The 14,000-nt window shown below is 41.8% G+C and overlaps 1 protein-coding gene across 1 annotated transcript; it reads left to right on the top strand.

The window, feature by feature from the left end:
• Positions 1-17: 17 nt before the first annotated feature.
• On the top strand, positions 18-12,304 carry LOC107306921 (prostaglandin reductase 1-like). The gene is given in 10 exon segments (XM_032441622.1): positions 18-862; positions 5,470-5,592; positions 5,894-5,999; positions 6,433-6,539; positions 8,333-8,378; positions 9,472-9,531; positions 11,253-11,420; positions 11,878-11,888; positions 11,891-11,930; positions 11,932-12,304. Coding segments are annotated over 7 exon segments (519 nt in total). The 5' UTR covers positions 18-862; positions 5,470-5,592; positions 5,894-5,999; position 6,433; the 3' UTR covers positions 12,020-12,304.
• Positions 12,305-14,000: the final 1,696 nt, after the last annotated feature.

Raw genomic sequence — 14,000 nt, 5'->3', positions numbered from 1 at the left:
GTTCGATCAGTAAGCCCTCTAAGACTCAAGCTACAGTGTTAGAAAATATTCTTTATACTCGGCGTTTGGATGCACGAGGGGATCCTTCCACCTGATCGTGCATAGCTGCTACAAAGCATCTCTGGCCTATATACATATATTATATATGCAAAGATTTTCCCTGGCAGTAGGTGTCTATTTAATGGTTCTCCCGAAATCATTACCATAGGGTCCCACCTCCATGCACAATGCTCAGTCTTTCTGTGGTAGTGGTCCTGAGACGCTCTGGATGAGGCTAGTAGCCTTCCTCACTTGTGTTCACTGGCTGAATCCAGTCTTCACGAATGCTCAGCTAGCTCCTTGCCTTGATCGCACAATACTGCTTTCACAAAATCAGCTGATCCAAGCAGAACTTCCTTATCTGCCTGGTATAAGGAGGTAATACTTCTTCACCAAGAGGTATGGGCACAGTGCTTACCAGGAAGGCAATTCTGTTGTGGTGGAAGAGGGACAGTTTCCCTTGTGTTCTGTCTGTCTTCTTGCTTCTGTCATTTAGCCTCTTTTCTCTTTTCCCTCCCCCTTTTCAGTCCCCCATGCCTCCCAAAACTATTTTCCTAACCTTAGTAATACTTGGATTGAAAGTCGAGTATTATAGTCTGATTCTTCTTAGAGCTCATATTCATATTTACAAAGAATTAACTTAAATATTATTTTCACAGATAATGAAACATTCTCATTCTGGACACCACAGCCTTCAAGATTCTATGCTGAAACCATTATCTGGTTTGTTCTTCAACCAAAACAGGAACATCCTGCCACCTCAAGACTCCTCTTTTGTCTGCTTTTCATGCGGGTCTTCTGGGTCTCCACCCCCAAAGCTGAGGTAAGAGGAGACCTGCATTGCACATCCTGACACTGCTCCTGCTGGCTTTGCTATTTCTGGTACAAGCCAGGATGCCATTGGTCTTCTTGGCCATCTGAGCTCACTGGTGGCTTACGTATAGCCAGCTGTTGATCAGCACACCCAGAAATAGGATCTGTAAGGAATCTTTTGACCTTGTACCACTGACCTTAGTGCTTCAGATGTGGCAGTCCAGATTGTTCTCTATCTTACCTCATTTTTGTACCAGTTTATCTCATCATTTGGCTATTAGGATATTGCAGGAGATTGCATTAATGACCTGTTTCTCTCTTACTCTTTGCTGTATTTATGTAGGTTGATATGATTTAATATTGTTAATGAAAAAAAAAAAAGGAAGATTCTCAGTCTGAAGCAGGTATAGATTGTCTTGCACCAATTACGAGCATTTGAGATCCACACATGAAAGCAGTGGTTCAATTTCCTGGGACTTTGTACCACAGGTTACTCAGGGCTTCGTGGTTTGCTTTGCTTGTGTATGCAGTTCTTGCTTTACCTAGCCAATTCTATGGATCTCAACCCATGAGATCTTACCCCTTGACCTTCCTCACTCTCTTTATCCTACCTGGAATAGTAAGTGATTAGCTGAGCGATGCTGAGCTGCCTGCCAGGGCTGAACCATGACACCATGGATGCACTTGTTTTCACTGTTTTGAATACAATAGTAAATACTTCACTGCACTGCTCTCTGTGTACCAAGGGAGTGGGTGAACCTTTTTTGTCATGTACTTTCTGCAGTCTAAAGTTGTGTATGGTAAATAATGATACAACAGATACTGGTCACTGTTCTGTACTTTTACAGGTCCCATCGTAATTCCTTAGAATCTCATTCATAACTCTCTCTTTATTGTTTCCTCTCTAATTATTACACGTTTGGCAGTTCTGATATGCAGACCTGCAGATAGCAAATGTGTGTCAGGTACCATATGTAGCCTAGAGCAGATTGTTTCTTGAGCAAGAACTTATTGCTGAACAGGAACCTACTCAAAAATGAATGTGCAGTTATAATACTACATAAATTCAGGAGGTGGCCTCAGAGGAGTTGCAGGCACATAAGCATGTAAATTCCCTTACATGTACTTAAAGCTCTCTAGCAGAAAGGGACAAACTTGTGTCATTACAGCTCTACAGTGGTCTGGGGTGCTTATTCTTTGTAGAAGTGGATAGTGAGCAATAGAAATGCGGGAAGGAACATCCAGCTGACAGGCTTAGTAAGCCCTGAAATTCTTGCAGTAGTTTTACAAGATCAGATGCCAGCCTCACTTTCCTCTGAAACAGAGTAACTTGCTTCACGTAGTCAGGTTTAGATTTTAAATTAAATGGAGTCATGCTGAAAACTAAGCTTAACGTGACTTCCAAAAAAATTTTAAAAAGGAAAAAAAAAGTTTGTTTTGACAACTGGAAAATAAAGCAAAGGAAATATTTCTTTGTGATGCAGTAACAGACACGTTCCTGAAAGTGAAGGAAGTGAAACCATTGCTGTGCTTGATCTGCAGTATGTCTCAACAGCTCTGATGGAATTTTGCAATTCGTGATGCTGCAGCATGTGTTTGGATTGTTTCAGTTTTTAAGCAAGGAGAGTTTAAAACGTGATGGAAAGAAGCTCTAGAATGTCTTGTGAGTACCAAGAAATTGCAACATGTCCTTCAAGAAACTCTAGCACAGTTTTTCATTGTCCAAACTTTATTCTAATCTGTAGGTTTTAAGTTATTCTTTCTCAGCAGAAACTGTTCTTAAGATTTTATGTTTCTGAAAAGTGAAGGGCAGCCGAGGTGTTTCTCTCCAGGTTTTAGTTACCCTTTACCCATTCCTGTGCAAGCTTCTTCAGCAGAGCAGCTGAACCTCTCAGAATGACAACAAAGTGCATGTGACATTGTCTTTCTGCTGTGCAATGATTTTTCACATCCAACCTTTTACCTTCTTCTGGGGTTCGGCAGCTTTGTACAAAGAACTGAAGCTAAAGCTTTACTGTTTTATAATGTAGCGTCATGCTTGCTCAGATATTTGCAGTGTATGTAATGTAGCATGGGAGTGGTTTGCCTTTACCTTTTCTTTTCTTTTTCTTTTTTTTAAACCACATAAACAAACAAATGTATTTTCTGAGAAAGCACTGTAATAGCTAAGCCAGAGAAAAAGAACAGGCAAGATATGCTATGACTTGTTGGTACTTAGAAAATCAGGCTAAATTCAGTTTCAGATAATTGGAAGTCCTGTAACATGTAGGGTATTCTGAGGTAACTTCTGATACGTATCTGACTTGATAGTTTCTGCTTGCAAGAATTTACTGCCTGTAAGTCCTTCTGAGGAGAAATATATATTCAAATATTTAGGAAGCTTTTTATGTTGGTGCCTTTGAAATGCTGCAGAAAACTGCCTAAATTGGAGCTGGGAAAGGGGACTGGATTAGATCCTGCTTTCCTGAACAACTTTGCTGTGGTGGTGATTTCGCATTTTCTTTTTAGCATCAATCTAAGCAGTGTTTCCAAGGGAGATACTCAGCTTTTTAGCGTATCCTTGTTTTGCAGTGTAGCTGCTGTGATTTAACCCAGCACGTGGCTCAGCACTACAATGTCATTCACTTCCTCCCCAGCTTCCCAGTGGGGTGGAGGAGGGAATCAGAAAAAAAAAAAAGAAGCCCACCAAGTAGAACTCATGGGTTGGGACAGGATGATTTACTAAGACAGGGAAAAGGAAAAGGATAACAAGATATACATGTACAGATAAAAGAGGTGATGTGCAAGGAATTTCTCACTACTACTCCACAAATGCCCAACTCACCTCTGTGCACACACAAGATACAAGCATTATCTGAGGTTACTTAGAGAGAATTTATGAGCCTTACTGTAGCTTTACTTTACTATTTGACTTAGCTTTCAGGAGAGCTTTACTGTACTTTACCATGAAGACTCCCAGATTTAATTTGGGCATCACCTCCATCCCTTCAGCCTCCAGTCAAATTTTCACAGTCTCATCTGTTCTTTTGTTCCTGGTCTTCTAGTTGCCAGCAACTACGAAGGGATCCTAATTTACACCATTCCCATATTTTCTTCATCTGTTTTCTACTGAACTGTGAATCTCCTTCTGCATTCTGATTTTGGGGGTTGACATTGCTTTCCCTGCAGCCCTGCTACAGCATGCACCACCTGCAGTATCTGCACCCAGGCTGGATCTTTGCTTTTATGTACAGATGGTTATTGCACAAGGCTGAGATTTACCAATCCATTCTTTTCTCTGCTATCTGATTTTGGGGAAAAGGTTGATGAAGTTTAATGGAAAGCTTTATTTTTTGATAACTTGATGTGCTAGACCAGAGGACAAAGAGAGTTTGAAGGATATCAGAATAAATGTTATCTTGAATTTCACTTTCACTTAAAGCTTTAATAGCTCCTTTTGAAGAATATCAGGAAAAATGCAAAACTTTTTTTTCTTCTTCTTTTTTCCCTGAGACTAGCTAGAAATGAATTTAAGATTCTTTCTGTCAGTTTTATGGGCTCTCCTTTTTCAAACATTAAGCACAGCTGCTGCTTTGTAGAAATCATTACAATGGTCTGTGAAGCATGTAATACAGAAAACACACAGAATTAATGTATTATTGAGGTCCCCTGGCAATAAAGAAGTTTTGCAGTACAGTGTTTACTAATCTTAAAACTGAAATACAGTGGCTATCACACGCTTAGCCTACGAGAGCTACTCTGAAAATAATGCCTCCTATGCTATGATGTTGGCCCACAGCATCAGAGGCAGGTGTTAGTGGGATGGCAGTAGAGGCTGAACCTTCCCACCATTATCCTGTCACATTTTGTTGCCTTGTGACAGCTGAAAGCAGAGGGGTAACCCTCTTCTCTAAGGTAACAGTGATAGGATGACAAGTAATTGCCTCAAATTGTGCCAGGGGATATTCTGGTTTGATATTATGAAAAATGACTTCTCAGAAAGAATGTTTGTGCATTGGAGCAGGCTGCCCAGGAAAGTGGTGGTGTCACCATCCCTCCAGGAGTTCAAGAAACATGTAGATGTTTAATGTGTAAGATGTAGAATGTGGTTTAGTTTGCATTGTGGTGATGTGTTGGCGGTTGGACTTGGTGATCTTAGAGGTCTTTACCTTAGAGGATCTTTCCAACCTCAGTGATTCTGTGATTCTATCATCAAGATTATTGCACATATTAATGCAGCTTCATGCTGGGAAAACAAAGAGCACCAGGAATAGGAAAGAAAGGACAGGGTGAAACAGGACAGCTGTTCCCGTGCTGCACTGAAGAAACAAGGTATTGAGTGATAACGGTGGGAAGGTAAAGAAGTGGGCTGCAGTCTTGAAGCACACCGATAAGAAACAATAAGCTGAGAATTAAGTAGTTAATGACTCAGGGAGGTGGTGCAGGGTGGGGAGGCAAAGCATTTCTGAATCACTGTGAGCTCTGCACAGGCAAGCAGCCACAAAGCAAACCGACATCCTTAACCCCTGTCGTGCCTGGATGCAGGATGCACCACTAGGAAAAACACACGCTGGTACTTGTGAATAGAAGAGTGAGGTCGGCTTTCTTTAATGAGAACTCATCTCTTCCTCCTGTAAGCCCTTTTACAGAGTGTGCCGTGTTGCTGGAAAGTTGTGAGTTGCCCAAGCAAGCACCTCCAGTACACAGTGGGCGCAGTGATAGCTAGAAAAAGTCAGCGAGAGCCAGCATTTACCTTAAAAGGTAAAGTAACAACAGTAATAAAAAGTAGCCCAAGTGTAATTGTAATTGTTGCTGATAAGGAATGCTTTGTCAGCAGAACTTTTAGGAAGGCACGCAATCCCTACGCCGGTGTTTCCCAGCGGGGGCAGAGCTCCCATCCGCGGGGCCGGGGTGGGGTATGGCCCCGTTCCGGCTGGTGGTGAGGGAAGCCCGGAGCTAGAGGGCAGGGCTGAACTTTGCTCTTGCTCCGGGGCAAATGCAATCGGGGCGGTGCTTGCGCTGGCAATAAAAGCTGCCGAGTGTGCTCGTCTTTGTCTTCTAGGACGCGTATCGTGACTTCGGGAGCTGAGGCAGCGGGCGCCGGACCGGTAGCGTGTGACTCAGCCTTGATAGCAGAAGACAGATCTTTGAATCCCCGCCCGTTTAAAGTATGAGCTGCTTTCTCCTCGCTCGCTTATAAGAATGAGAATGAGGCTGCGAGGGAAATACACACTCAAGCCGCTCGGTTTGCTCGTTGTTTGGGAAATGCGCTGCCAGGTTTTAGCCTGGAGCTTGGCAACTGCAGAAACTTTTTCTTTCCACTGATGACGTTGTTACTGGCTGGGAAAATGCTTCTCCCGGTTTTGCTAAACCTTTTGTTAAGCTTCTTGCTTTCCTTAAACCAGTAGATTTTGTCCTAGGTATTTCTTAATCATGGGAGATGCATCTCAGCGGGGCTGACCTCTCACACGGCTGGCCTCAGCTGCGAGTGAGCATCAGAGATTGGTGGCTTCAGATGTAGCTATCAGGATGCTTGGGTTTTGTGCTCCCCTGTGGCCCTTGCTAGCAGTTTAGCATCTCTTTGTGCTGTTTATTGTGCAGGATGGTGACTGCCAAGGTGTGGGTACTGAAGAAACATTTTGAGGGCTTCCCCAAAACCAGTGACTTTGAAATGAAAGAGGTGGCACTGGCAAACCTGAAGGATGGAGGTAAGTGGAGTGCCATCGCGTGCTGTCTGGAGGCTGTCTTACTGATGACAAATGGCTGTGTGTTTGTAGGTCTGTCCATGTGTTCCTCAGGCTCAGATTTTGTAAAAGGCTTGGCAGTGCTTACAGCAAACTGGCAGGGTAGAGCAATTGCTCAGGGGTGTGTATCCTGACAGGTTTAGTGTGTTTAAAGACATCTGACAATAAACATTGGATATGCTGAACTGTGTTTAGCCTTCAGGCAGCTCTAGTGTGCCTTTCAAAGTCCCTCTGCACTTAACATGTGTCAGTGATGCCTCATGATTTTCAGCTGTGTTGGCAAATAATGCTGGACAAAATCACAGAAGCAGTGTGTCCTCAAAACCAGCTGCTGTGAGAAAACAGTGTAACTTAAAAGGAGAGAAAGGAACTGGCTGCAGCAAATTAGGTACTTCTAGTAAAATGCAAACATGCTTTTCTGTTGTAAAGCTGTCATCTACTTTATCTTACAAAATCCTTCTGTGGAAGCTGGAGAAGATGGTAACATCTGTTTATTTGTTATTTTTTTTTCTTAGTGTGAGGGAATGATGAAGGATAGACAGGGGGACAACAGTGTGACCAAGGTGGGAGTTAGCCCCTCCTTGGGGGTTCTTAGAGCATGAGTTGATGGGGGCTTGTCTTTCGCTTAAAGGACTGGAAAGACTTCTGCTTGTGTTCATAATCTTTTTTGTTTTCTTTTTTCTTCTGTGCAGTTCTTGTCTGTGATATTTGCCCTGCTGTTAAGAGAGAATTAAAAGAGGGAAAATAAATGCATAGGTTTTACTTGTGAGTTTCTGCCTTGAAAAGGGTTGGGAGTAAAGTAAGTGGCTAAACCCAAGAGATGCTGTTAAATGAATGAACATAGGGTTTTGGCTTCATATGGTTGTCTGCACCATGCCTTGAGGTCTTGAACCTCATCCCACTGTTTATCCTTCACAAATCTTACTTTGGTTTAGGAGGTATGTCAAAGAAACCTCGTTACAGTGGTAGTAGTATAGTTAGGTTTACAATTTAATGGTTTGGAGGGTGATCTCTTCTTAGTTGTACTTTTAAGCATTTTTATGACATGTGTGATTCTAAAGCATTCATACATACTTAATACTTTAACTTATTATTTAAGAACACAGAGTCATTTAAGACATGGCATTTCTTGTGATGTTACAGAGCCTTGACTTTTCCTCCTGCTTGCTGTGAGTGATGGAAAAATATCTGTTTAAATACATCAATTGCTTCTATTTGTTAGGTTGTTGCAGTAGCCATAAAGAAAACATTATTAGGTGGAGGTGGGCAGCTTTTGCTGATAAAGATATCTAAAGAAGTTGTTCTTTCTGCTCAAGGGAGCAAGGTAATTGTTGCATATGACATTCACCAAGGTCTCTTACCACCCTCTGCTGGATGAATCCTGGGAAGACCTACACAGGTGAAAGAAAAGTGCTTTGTTTAGGAGGTCTGGCCGGTTGAATCTTCTACAAAGAGAGAAGGCAGATAAACGGGACAGAAAAGAAGCTAGCTTTACAGCTAGCTTTCTAGCTCCTCCAAAAATATCTTTTGTAAGAGCACAGTGCTAAATCCAGACAAAGCTACAGAATGTCTTAGTTGTTTCTGGTATTGGCATCCAATAGGAAAACACTAGGACTTTCTAAACTATTGGGAGTTCCTATGGCTTTTTCCTTTTTCTTTTCTTTTTTCTTTTTTTAAGAAAAAGATTTAAAAGATTGACTTATGGGACCTGTGCTTTACTGCCGTTACCCAAGAGTTTGCTTTGTCTTTTGTTGCAGAGATGCTGCTTGAATCAGTGTTTCTTAGTGTTGATCCTTACATGAGGTATGTTAACTCACTTGTGTTCTCAAACCTTAACAAACATGTTCTGGGAACATCCCTCATTGCCAGGGTCCCAGGTATGCTTGTCTGCATNTCTTTTTCTTTTTCTTTTTCTTTTTCTTTTTCTTTTTCTTTTTCTTTTTCTTTTTCTTTTTCTTTTTCTTTTTCTTTTTCTTTTTCTTTTCCTTTTTCTTTTTCTTTTTCTTTTTCTTTTTCTTTTTCTTTTCCTTTTTCTTTTTCTTTTTCTTTTTCTTTTTCTTTTTCTTTTTCTTTTTCTTTTCGAAAAAGATTTAAAAGATTGACTTATGGGACTTGTGCTTTACTGCCATTACCCAAAAGTTCACTTTGTCTTTTGTTGCAGAGGTGCTGCTTGAATCAGTGTTTCTTAGTGTTGATCCTTACATGAGGTATGTTAACTCACTTGTGTTCTCAAACCTTAACAAACGTGTTCTGGGAACATCCCTCATTGCCAGGGTCCCAGGTATGCTTGTCTGCATATATAGTCTGTTTTATACACATGTATAAAACATGTGTACATTAGAGTCCCATATCAGATTCAGCAGGACATTAGGATGGTTACACTGTGGACATGAAGTTTCCCTGAACCCTGCTGTTATCCCTTGTGGTGACTTATGTGCTAGAATACAGCGAGACCAAAGGAGGCTGCAGTTGTGCTGCAGAACCTTCTTTGCTTATCTACTCAAGCCTGTGCTTGAGGACATATCAGTAATTTCCTATTTAGAATATGTGTTTTTGTTAACAGGCAATAGTTCAATTGTAGGGAGACTGGGTATTTGCCCAGAGCTATGAAGAAATCTGTTAGATCCTATCTTGGGGATAATTCTTTGGAGTCTCAGCTTTCTTGTGGTGGTGGACCTTGCAGTGAAGACTAATTCCTGACACTTCAGCTTGGTGCTGATGGAGTGCTTCAGTAACTGTCTATGGAAAATATCCAGTCATGTCATTACAAGGGGAAGCTATTTGCAGTGTATTCAAAGTCATTAGTTATACTGTTTCTGGGTCAGACTACTTTATAGTGTCTGGAAGATCACTGAAAATTACTTACAATAAGCTGTCTCTCTGCCTGTGTTTACAGACCATACAGTAAAAGGGACATGAAGGAAGGGGATGTAATGATAGGCACGCAGGTTGCCAGGTAAGACCTTGTGTTCATCTTATCCATCCATGTGGCAGATGTCAAAGGAATGTCCTGACATTTACAGCCTGTGTTGTGTTCTCTTGACATGAGTCTACATACTGCAGAAGCTGCATTCCTTTTTTTTCCATGTATGCAATTGATTGGAATACTGCTCTGTTTTTTTTGGGTTGTTTGTTGTTATTTTTTTCCCTGTTTGCTATAGTAATCTTTTCTGCCTTCTTTGAGAGCATCTAGGCCAACAAACTTATTTCTGGAGATGGATACAAGGAGAGGCATATGGGGCCAACCATTAAATATGACTTCAAGTGTCAGCTTTGTTTTAAAATCTCATATGCAGTACTTGTGTACCTAAAACCATGCATGATGTTTATTCCAGCTGTGACTGTTTCATTGTAACCTAAATGCCAGGTGCTATATGACCATAGTCCAACCTTGTGGTAATGATTTAGCTACATAGATGTTTCCCTTTGTCAGCTTGCTCCTACCTCTTAAGTTGCTGCCCAAGAACATCTTTGTCCTTGGACTCTTGTGTTTCTCTGGAAGAACATTGGGGGATAGAATAAAAGTAAGCTGAACAAAAATTAAAAAATCATTTTCAATATTTTGCGGATGCTTACTTATTCCTTCTCAGGGTAATTTTCTGTCATGGTTTTGTAATTTTGTAATTTTGCTATCAGTATTCCACATCATAACATCATGTAAAGTATGGATACTTCTATTGAATGTTCACAGAAGAACACTACATATCCCAGAGAACAACAGGGTTAATGATAAGTCACGGGACCAGGACGCTATATAATCTCGTTCCCAGGCTGGAGTGCCCTCCTTCTTCTCTCGAACTTCTCAGGGAGTGGGAAGCATTCCAGCCGTGTCGCCTAGAGTTCACAGTAGGCCTCTTGGTTTTTGGGGACTCTCTCTCTCTGTTTCGTTCGATTTGTTAGCCTCAATTATATTATATTGTGTTATCTTGTATTTCGATATCATATTTAGTAAAATAAGTTTTTCCTCCTTAGATTGTCGCTGTTTTTATCCCATTCCCCTTTTCCCCTCCTTTCCAGGCCCCGGGGGGGGCCCACAGGGTGGCTTCCCCTGTCACGGGCATAGGTAAATCTAAGTAACCCGTGACATTTTCACACTGGGCTGAGTAGATTCTGCTTTCATTTGGCATAGAGATGCCCTAAGTATAAACTTCTCTCTTTTATTAGATACTGCTATCCTTAACGAGTGTATTATCCTAAGATGCTTCATATTCAAGATCCTCAACTTTTAAATTAGGTGGAGGTTTTCGGAGGATGGAAATGCCTTTAATAACCTATTTGTGCCTCAATTTCATACTTTTCCATCCTTCAGTCCTACTGTCCTCTTTTATGCCTTGGAGCTCATAGAAGCATAGTCTGAATTAATAGCAGACTGATGCTGGTAATGCAAGCAAACAAAAAAATTCCAACAGACAAAAAAAGCAATGGCATCTATATAGGAACGTCGTTTTTTTGTGGGTCAGGCTAAGTCTAGCATCATCGCACCCAGCCTTCCCATGGTGATTAGAGATAGTAACCATTTTAAGGAAAACATCAGCAGGGTATGGGCTAAATGTCCTGACATGAAGTATTTTTTTTTCCTCCTGCATGAAAGGACAACAGGTATAAAAGAGGAAAGAGCCAATAAAGATTTGTCTCATAAGATATTCTTTTTTTTCTTTTTTTTCTTCATTTGAGCAGGATTGTAGAGAGCAAGAATCCAGCTTTTGCAGTAGGGGCCTTCGTTGTGGCTAATAGTGGATGGAGAACTCATTTCATCTGTGATGGAAGAGGCCTGAATCTCCTTCCTTCAAGCTGGCCGGAATCACTCCCCAAATCTCTAGCACTTGGGACAATTGGTACACCAGGGTGAGTATCAAGATCCAAAGGAAGCTATCCTCTGGATATTGCTGTGCAGGATCAGAAAGATTGGAAAAATCTTTTTTGCATCTTTCCCTGCCACTGTGCTGCCTGATCGGTCTGGTTATAAATAAATAAAGCTGTAATTCAGGATACCCTCACTCCATAGAGGGCCTGAAGTTTAACCTGTTTTCACATAAGATGGAGTTGTACAACATCATCCTGCTTCCCAATAGCATGTATTTAAAAACTTACAGCCAGTCCAGGAAAATGAGACAAGTTAAAAAGTTTGGCTTGTAACCAAAATTAAGAAGTTGTGTAGGTGAACTTTTTTAATAGTATTTCCTCAAGGATAAATAAATCTCAACCTTGTTCTAGTTGTGGTGATATTTTATGAGCTCAAATCACACTTCTATGTCTGAATTATTTTATTCCACATTGAATGTTTTTTTCTTTTTCTTCACAGCCTCACTGCTTATTTGGTCTGTTTGAGGTCTGCAAGATGAAGCCAGGAAAGACTGCTGGTTAATGCTGCAGCTGGTGCTGTGGGCGCTGTGGTGGGGCAGCTTGCTAAAATAGGGGTGAGTGGCTTGAAATGCTCAGACTAGCATATTAGAGGACTGTTTTGTGAAACAGAAGAACAAGGCCATGAATGATCAACAGGGCAAACATTGATGAAGACATGCATTCAGTAAGTTTTTTTTCTGTGGACTGCCTTAAATGGGCATGTGGGGAGTGGCACCGGAGGGGAAGTCGGGAAGGGGACGGGGTTGCTGGCCCGGCTCCATGCGAGGAGACAATGCGGTCGGAGCTTCCCGCCTTCCACAGCTCCATCGGTGAGATTGGGGACTTGGAATTCTCTTTGTTGAAACTCACTTGTTGTTGTTTAGCGTTATTAAGTTATTAAACTGCCGTTCGTTCTCAGATCACCTTTTTCCTCCTTCATTTTTTTTTAGACACAATCGCAATCTCCCTTCCCTTCCACTCTCCTGAAACACACGTGGCCGTGCCGCGCCGTGCCCGACAGTGCCGCTAGAGAAAGGGGGGCACTTTTGTTCGTGCTCCCCTGGATTTGTTCCCACTGTCCCGGAGTGAGCTCTAGAGAGAACTCCGTGACAACTGGCTAATACCTCTCTCTATTGGGCCTTATTTAAAAAGCAAAACAAAACAAAAGCAACTATTTGTTTCCTTTCTTTGCCAGGGCCTTATATTCGGTTTCCAATGAACTTCAAGGAACTTAGCATGAAAGGGTTTATCGTGAGCAGCTGGAGTAACCGCCGGGAGGAAGATGTGAATGCACTGCTCAAATGGGTTCTGGAGGTAAGAAGGGAGGGGGTAATTTTCTGTAACACCTACTGTCATCACAGCTTCCATCTTTGCTAGGAGAGCTGTCCCTTGTCTTAGCTGGTGAAGAGATGGCATGATCTTTGAGCCTTCTGGGAAGCACAAACTGTACATAATGTGCTTGATGCCTTCTGCTTTGCTGAGACTTGTAGTAATAGCTTGTGCTCTTAACTTAAACTTGCTCTTGATATCTGAAGAGGGATTAAAAGAGGCCTTAATATCTTTGCAGGGGCAGGACTGGTGACCTATCTGAAGAAAGAATTGCCAGGTAGTGTTCCTGTCTCTTGTAAATGATTTGTTAGAATAACTGGCTTCAGCCAGCTAGCAGTGCACCTTGTTGCCATGCCGTTGTGGTGGTTCTTCCCTCTCAGGCAGCCTGGCCTAGATCTGGGCACTCACCCATCACTCAACACCCACCCAAACATTGTCTCAAGAGAATTCATCTTCACTCAGTATTGCCCAAGCGAGCCAGGAGATTGGAAATCTATAAAGAATAGACCATGGACTAACAGTTTTGATTTTGAACAAAATCTAAATGCTTTATTAACATTTCAACAATTTATTTTTTTTATTTTTTTTTTTTTTGAGCAAAGTCTAAATGCTTTATTAACAGTTCAACAATTTTTTAAATTTTTATTTATTTATTTATTTATTTATTTATTTTGAACAAATTCTAAATTATTAACATTTCAACGTAACATTACTAGATGTGATATTCTGACATTCTAACTTTGGTGATGTTGTGCCTTTTAGGAAGTGCCATGGTGTCTGCTGCTCTTCCTTCATGGGCTCTCCACACTTGGACTTCTCCTTTCCCTCTTTTTCTCAGGTTCTCCATCACTGCTCACTGGGTAGTCTTCAAGGCTGCAAAGGTATTTGCAGTAATCACTGAATGTTGAGATCTCAGTGCCGCATTTTTCCTCCGTCCTGGTGCTTTGCTTCTCCGTTTTTTCTAAGTGCAGAGTTTTGCACTTTGGGGCCGGTGGTGGTGATGAAGCTGTCGGGCACCGGCACTTCGGGCGGGGAGACGATGCAGTCCACGAACTGATTGTCTCCCCGCACACAGATCCGGATGGTCCGCATGGCCGTCCTGCACAGCGGGCAGCTGTCCCTCACAGTCGCCCACAGCTGGATGCAGCCCAGGCAGAATGTGTGATTACATGGAATCACACGGGTCATGTCCTGTCGCACGTCGCGAAAGATGGAACATGTCCACTCCTCTTCTGCAGACATGTTCCTCTCGCT

The sequence above is a fragment of the Coturnix japonica genome (genome assembly GCF_001577835.2).
Source record: "Coturnix japonica isolate 7356 chromosome Z unlocalized genomic scaffold, Coturnix japonica 2.1 chrZrandom2524, whole genome shotgun sequence".
In the NCBI taxonomy this organism is placed as follows: domain Eukaryota; kingdom Metazoa; phylum Chordata; class Aves; order Galliformes; family Phasianidae; genus Coturnix; species Coturnix japonica.
Note: the sequence above shows the minus strand (reverse complement) of the source record. Positions and strands in the feature narration are given on the sequence as shown.